Here is a 7,878-nt window from a genome sequence, read left to right on the forward strand (position 1 = left end):
TAATAAAAGGGTACTTGGACAGGAATATAAACATCTCTCTAAAGTTGAACCAGATGCTGCTGCATGGCGGAGTGCAGGATTCAGAGGAAGGAGAAAGAAAGACAGAAAAACAAGGGAGGCACTTTACACAGGAAAGTGAGTCAGTACCCAGGCCTCGGCACTTCGAAACATTTATTTCTGAGTTCCTTCTCCCTCCATCCCCCTGACCCCTCCCACCTAATCCAGAGCAAGGGGACATCCCTGAGGAGACAGGGGAGAAAAGCCACCCAGCCTGGGTTTGATTGTCCGCCACCTCTCACATGAGGCCTTGAGAGGCCTGTCAGAGAGGAGACTCAGCCACTGCACGCACAGGATAGGAGGTCTAACCACAGCACGCATAAACTAAGCTAGAGCCTGACCCACCACCCTAAACCCCAGCATGAGAGGAAAGCTGTCCAGTTCCCTTTAGGGTGCAAGTATGATCTCATTTGACTGAAACCGGCTATGATTAAGGCTGTGACACAGTTTAGAAAAATCTAAATATTATAAAATGCATGTCAGGCACAGTTTCACAGTTATAGAGTAGTGTGTGTATTGCTATTAATTCTGTTCAATGGGGCTTTATTCGCATGGAAACAGAAGCTCACATTGCCAAAGCAAGTCTGAAATAAAAACAGAAGAATAGTTTATTTTGCTATTTATATATACATATATACATATATATATATATGGAAAGTAGTAAACAATTGAATAAAAGAAAATGGAGACTTGCAGTTAAAAAATACAAATGAAAGATGAGGGAGGACTATATAAACACTGCAACATTTTAAATGTTTTTAAATGAATGCAGATGTGTGTGTGTGTGTGTGTGTGTGTGTGTGTGTGTGTGTGTGTGTGTGCACGTGTGTCTAGGTCAGTGGTTCTCAAAGTGGGGTCCGAGGAGTCCCAGGGGTCCTTGAGGAGGTTCCCGTGGGTCCCCAGAAATAAAGGTTGTAATTTAAAAGAAAGCATGGCACATTTAAAACTTAAAATATTAACTACAATTCTTTAATTATATAAGTCCACTCATAATGTGGCAGAATGTTATGACAACTTGGTTCATGGGTTTCATACACTTTCTGTAATACACCATCTAAAAGCAAAAATCTTATCAGATGGACATCCGTTGTCTGATTTGTGTCAGTTCAGGGATCATTCATGTGAAAAAGTTTTAGAACCACTGGTGTAGGTCACTTACTGTTCCGCAGGTCGTGGTATGCTGATGCATATTGGGCAGCAAAATATGCCCTGTCTCCTTTTTTCCTAAGTTAAAGAACTCAATTAGCTCTTTGAAATCTGACATTACAGAGTTGAACTTGTTAAAGTAAATGTTCCTTATTTCATCAAATGTTTTGGTTTTGGTTTTTACATTACAAATGCATCTCTGTCTCAGCTGCACCTGTTAAACAGTGACCACATATTCTGCGTTCTTTTGGTTGCCATGATTCGATTGCCAGTTTTGTGGTTACTGAGTCTGTACTTGGTTAGGCTCTGTCTCTGCTTTCTATCTCTGACAGTTTACAGATATTCTGCCAATTCATAATCTCTTTTTAGGGCCAGATAACACTCTCATCTACTTTGGCTTTTAGTTTCTTCTTTCTAGTGCTCCAAATAGGTTTCTTCACATTACATTCTTTCATTTGCATAGTTTAGTGTACTCTGATCAGTGTTTGAAAAAAAGCAGTGTTGTTGTGAGAATGGTCAGAGTGTGTGTGAGAGGGGGCAGTTAGTTTCAGCACCAAGTGACACAAGAGAATCTTTTCTGGACTCAGCTCTTGGGTGTGGAGAGATTTGGAGGGTGTATTAAATGTGTTATAAAACATGTTGAGGTGAACTAAGATATAATACGGAAAAGCAGGTTGCGAAGTGTATCCTGTGGCCAGGAATCAGGCATGTTCTCACTTTAAAAGTTGTAAAAGATAGAAGACACATTTTCACAATTATTAAACTTTATGTTGTTTTGAAATGGCAGTACAAAAATACAAAAATATGTTGATGCATTTATCATTCACAGTAGGTACACAGGTAGGTATACATGAGACCGTTATTTACAGGAGAGTCATTGAAATGTTTCATAATACACTGAAAATATTTATTAAAGTATTTCAGACATCTGCTTTTGAGTTTAAATATTTGATTGGATAACCTGACCATTTGAAATTGGCCATTTGTCTCCACATCTACCAGGTTAACCAGTGTCAACAATGAACAGATTGACTCATCTCTGATGGCAGCGTTAATCAGGTATGTTCAGTTGGCCTAAATTGAGGCCCATTCTCAGACAAATTTAATTTCCCTCTCAATCAGACTATGCTAATTACATTTGTCTATCCAGTAAGTTCTTGAAAAAATCCAATCAAATCAAAGCAGCAAAACAGCAACGGAATGAACTAGCATGACCTACATAAATGCATTTAGAAAACAAAGCCAAGCACTCAACAGAGGAGGTATTGTGGAGGAGTTAGGGTTGTACCAAACTTATAATTTTAGTGATCGGCAGGGGGGGTCACTACACAGGTTTGTTTAGGCTGAACCCCTCACCTCCAGACAAAAGCTGAAGTACATACAGTGCAACTGTAGTTGTCCTGTTCTTGTTTGTGAACTGAAACCACACTGGCAGACTGTAAGGTGGTATCAACTTTCCAAACAAGTTACAGTTGCTTTCCACCAGCTTATGAGGGAAAGCTGTTTTGTTTGTGGGCAATGGAGACTGCTAAAACTGTAATGCCAGTGACCGCTATTGTACATACACAATAAACAAAACACAATAAATACATTTTTTGCATCAGCTTTCCCAAGGATAAATGGATTTGTTACTAGGATAAAAACATAAATAGAGTTTGATACTTCTCCAATAAATAGTAGTGGTATTCTATTTACAATATGCACACATCTCCCAAAGAGCTCCCAAAATGAGATACTTCTATGTCGAGACACGTGTTCATCTGCCTCGGTTTCCCAAATAGCACAAGATTAACGCAAATTTCTGTGGCTCTTTTTGAGGCAGTAACACTAATGTATGTCTTCCAACAGAGGTCTTCCATATCAAATGCATGGAGGGGGAGTGATTGTCAAAAAAAATAAAGAGGTCATCATGGGAAGCTAGTGGTGTGACGTGGAAATGTTTGTCGACCAACTCATCTCCTGCAAAAGGAAGGTCTAGACCGCGTTCTCCTCGCTGCCTTCGAAATCTTGAGGTTTCCGAGGGGGATCTGCACAAAAAAAAAAAAAAAAGAGTCAAATTTTACTTGCATGAAAGGTGTAGAATCCTTCATATTAATTATAGTACTACAGACAAGTAGGAGAAAGTGGCCGGTGTTTTTGTAGCCTTACTGTTGCAGTGGCCGTAGTGGCGGACTCCTATGGAGCGGCCAAGGAAGCAGGTGGCCCGGCGAAGGTGGCAGGCGCTGGGGTAAGTGATGTTGTCATTGCCACAGATCGGCTGCTCAGACGGCATGGGTATTGGGCAAGGAGTTGTGCGGCACATGACACAGTGAGCACTGTTGGTCTGGTCCGTCACACAGGTGTGGGTACCTGGGCACACCACATTGGAGCACGACTCTGTGCAATGCATGAAGAAAAAGTAAGGAGAAAAAAAGTGGAATATTTTTGCTTTTGTGCAGAACAGCTTAGGGTGGAAATAGCAAAAACTCGATACATCTTGCTTACTTTTACAGTCTCCTTGGTACATGACCTCCAGGTCCGGGTGTCCCATGCAGCGGGCCATCAGCAGAGTGCACTCATCCTTATATGACCTCCCGTCGCTGCCGCACACAGCATGCTTCCGGGAAATGTTAGCGCAGTCTGGAGAGCACACACACTGAGGCCTTCCCGTCTTCATTTTGCAAACCTTCCCGGGACTGCATTTGACTCCCTCGCAAGTCTCTACAAAAGCACAGCAAGTGGTTTCATATGTGCGTGAGCACTGCGCAGTGTCAGTGTAATGTTACTGTATTAACAAGTCTGCAGACATCAGGTGATCCAGGCCATTTTCATACAAAACAAGCTTGAGATCTGGGGTTTTCCCAGACCATAACACAATTTTTACCTTGCACAATATTTACAATAATCACATCTCTTTATTGACCATTACACACAGGGGTGTCTCGTCTGGTGGAATGTGAGGCTGGCGTGTTTTCATAACAGATCTGTGTGTACGGCTGCACACAGACTGGGCTAAGCTCCTGCAGAGGGATGGAGGGGCTCTGAGGTAGAAGGAGTTCAAATAGCTGTCAGAGAGGTTTACAGGCTGAGAAACGAGGAAGCCCCGGGCTCTTCTGACACTCCATAATATCAAAGCACAGGAGGGACTGTAATCCTACACAGTGCAGAGTCAACATTAGACAATACACACAGGTCTCTTCCCAGGAACTTTCTGGGTCTTGAGACATGATGATCATCTCTGAGTCCTGAGGATTCTGTAAACAATGAGGAACTTATTTCTTATTTCCTGTCTCTACCAGCACTTCCTGTTTTATTCCAGAGCTGTGTTGTTGTTTTTCTTTTTTCGGATGATTTCCATCTTTCACTGTGTCTCTTGTATATTCATTTGCTCTCTATCTCTTCACTCTGTCTCCCAATAAGGGAATGTCTGAAAACAAATTACAGTCTGGTGATGATGTAGGTGTCTTACTGTGAATTGATCAGCCAACTGTTAAACTTTCAGTGAAGTGCCATTCATGATACCGACAATATACTCCCACAGAATTCCAAATGATCAAGATAGTGTTGCACATTATGAGTACCAGACATCTGGGCATGTGGCAGGCATTTATTTCAGCCTGCAGGAATGTATTCTCTTATTTTGCTTGTGAAAGCAAATGGGGCTCATTTTTAACTAGTGTTAGAGAAAGTGAACAAATAATGAAAGAAGGGAAGCAGAAGGACCAAGAATAGAGGTCCTACCAACCTAATTTTTTATGCGATACAGTTGTTTACCTTTATCTGAACCATTTTTTACAAAGCTGTAGGCAACCTTTAACTGTGCTATCTGATTTCAGGTTTATCTAAATGCACTCCACATCTCAGTTTCTCTAAGCCATGTGACACCTGGGGCTGTGGTAGGGTGTGTTTTCCTAAAAATGCCAGTTGCTGTTTTTTTTTACTGGAACTTATCAACATGGAGAAATTCACATTTTTGGCCTAGGAACACGTAGTGCAAGTTCTGCTTACGAAAACAGAATTTATCTGCAAGTGAACCTGAATGAACCTTGCAGAGGTTCCAGGAGGCGAAGCTTCTCAGGACAGCCGGGTGGAGTTATGTGGAACGCCTCTCCTCCATCCACGTCTGCATTTTGTTAGAAAGCTGGAGTGGGAACTCGTAGTGTAAATATCTTGATTCACAGATGACATGGTCTGAATCGACTTTCACTAACTCTCCACAGAGAGTTATTTTGAGAAACGGAATAGCCAATTTTGTTACTGTGATTTAAAGTCTGCACATGATAGTGTGTCAGTAGTAAGTACTGGTAGTAGTAGTAAGTAGTGATTAAAACTCCCAGTACTTACCTGAAATCTACCACTGACAGTAGCAACCCAAGTCCAGTGAAATATTTTAATGATGTTTATTCACAATTGTGACTAAATTTAAATGTAGGTTAAAAGCAGCTGTACAGCATTTAACTTTTGGTTTACACGCAATGACTAATACTATGCCTTGCTGTTTACTAGTAACTGATTGCTTCTACTTGCCATATTTAACTAATTCGTTTTTTCTAATGGTTTTATTTGTTTACCTTTACATGGTTTACAGGAGACAATTCCCAGGAAGCCCAGCAGGCTGACCTCATTCATGGGCAGGCTGGTGTTGGACCATGCTGTGTCCAGGCGGCTGCCGGCACAGCACTCCTCTCTGGTCACCCCTCTCATCAGCACCATGTCACACCTTTGATCTTGACTCTGCTGCAGCCAGCACATCCCAGCTGGAGATAGTAGCACAAATTTACATCAAATAAGTTAATTTATTCACAAGACATATAAGCTAATATATGAATACATAAATCATTCTGAATTATTGTCAGTTGGACTTTTCCAAGTCAATACACACTGAATGAATGGCTAATTGTAAAAATGTAGTGTTGTTTTTTTTTCATAAAAAATTAATTGTACATACATATTATTTAACAAGTATATATACAAAGAGAACTTATCTACTCTTTGTAGAAACACTATTTTTTTAAAGGCTGAGGTAAAGATAGTACATAAATATGAATTCTGGGGAAAAGTACCCCATCTTTTTGATAACTGCAAGGGGATTCATCCAATAATTTTAAAAGCATGACACACTGTGGTCCTACGTCTTCAGAATACAAAAAAGTCCACTTACCACTGGCAGGATTCCTCTCAATCTGATACAAAGTGAGAATCACAGCAAAAACAGGAATGAACAAGCTCATTGTGTACTCTAGTTAGTACAAGACCTTGTTCTGAAAGCTTGTCTGAGCAAATAGCAGCAAAAAGGAGTGATGTTCCTCTGGCAAATGGAGCGGATCACTCTAACTCAACTGTGGAAGTAGCTCTCCCTTATGTGAATGAATGTGTTGTGGGTAAGTGATGTCGTTCCCCCTCTGTATAAATATTTAGCCCAGATGGAATTATGCTGCTGGGATGGGCGAGCCTCTCAGCCAGTAATAAGCCAGGGCAGGACACAGTTTGACTCTGACTCAATTTCCAGAGTCGGGAAATGATCCATGCCCTCCAGCGCCAGACGCTGGGCACTCACAAACATGACCTCACAAAACATTTTCACACCATATTAGACTAATTAAAGGCTAATCAAGTCCTGCAAAAGATTTAGAGTTAGCCTTTTCATTATTAAACTTTAAGTTTCTTCCCCACACAGCTTATTGAATAGACTAATTGAGTTAGCTCCTCAGGTATATGGGAAAATACTTTATTGCATAATCAACTCTAAATGTGAAATTATAATATTATAATAAGCATTTGAAGTGACTAGTTTTTGTTTTTTTTGTCTGGTGGGTCCCGGATGTTTTGTTCTGCATTGTCTAATCTCCCTCTTTAATGTGGCATAGCTCAGAGGAAATCATTCTTCTAACAAATCATAGACGGTTTGATCATAATTTTCTGTGTATAAGCTGCTCCATGTGGTTTTGGCGGGAAAAGTGGCCTATACTTATTTTTTTAAATCTCATTATTGTATTCAAATAATAATCTTTTGAAGCCGCATTATCCAGCTAGATTGTTCTTCTTTGTAGTGTAAATTCAGAGGAAAGAGAGGACCACCACAGCAAAGTAACAAATAACTTCCAAGGTATTTTTAACAAGGTATCTGGCCTTATTATGATAAATCAAATGAATATCAAGAACTTTGATAAATGAAAGTCGTTTGCCTCTCCAACATTGTTATACTTCATTTTGTTGATTGTCTGGGTTTATCAATGACTGCTGATATTTCACTCTACAGCTGCAGTTAGAATAATACTGAGAGACGAGGGGAGGAGTGGGAGTGAAGGTGGTCTGCCCTTGAGCAATATATCAAGTTCAATAAACACGACTATGTTGGAGCTTATCAAGAACATTCATGTCTGCCCCCTCATTTTTAGTTGTGATCAAACACAGACAGACAAAGCAAGCGAGACTGAAAACACTGAAATACTGTGGATATATATACAGTATCCGTCAACCAGAGGGACAGGCATGTTTGTTTAACACCATCCAGTCGTCAAAAAAAAAACGACTCACTATAGGTGCCTAAAGACTAATCTGCACTATCATCATATTTAATCAGAACATCTGCACGTCTCATCTCTCTTCGTGCACTCATTCACCCCCTGACACCGAGAGGTATGCACTAATGCCAAAGTAATGTGAGTCTGCCCGTCTGTCTATCACTGGGTTTTT

The 7,878-nt window shown here is 40.5% G+C and overlaps 1 protein-coding gene across 1 annotated transcript; it reads right to left on the reverse strand.

Moving 5' to 3' along the window:
• Window positions 1–1,949: 1,949 nt before the first annotated feature.
• fstl3 (follistatin-like 3 (secreted glycoprotein)) lies at window positions 1,950–6,579 on the reverse strand. The gene is made up of 5 exons (XM_046050396.1): window positions 6,344–6,579; window positions 5,754–5,939; window positions 3,688–3,903; window positions 3,352–3,579; window positions 1,950–3,230 (listed from the first exon to the last, which is right to left on the reverse strand). The coding sequence occupies exons 1-5, from the start codon at window positions 6,411–6,413 to the stop codon at window positions 3,178–3,180; spliced, it is 753 nt and encodes a 250-aa protein (XP_045906352.1). The 5' UTR covers window positions 6,414–6,579; the 3' UTR covers window positions 1,950–3,177.
• Between the last annotated feature and the right edge of the window lie 1,299 nt (window positions 6,580–7,878).

Source organism: Micropterus dolomieu, linkage group LG05 (genome assembly GCF_021292245.1).
Source record: "Micropterus dolomieu isolate WLL.071019.BEF.003 ecotype Adirondacks linkage group LG05, ASM2129224v1, whole genome shotgun sequence".
In the NCBI taxonomy this organism is placed as follows: domain Eukaryota; kingdom Metazoa; phylum Chordata; class Actinopteri; order Centrarchiformes; family Centrarchidae; genus Micropterus; species Micropterus dolomieu.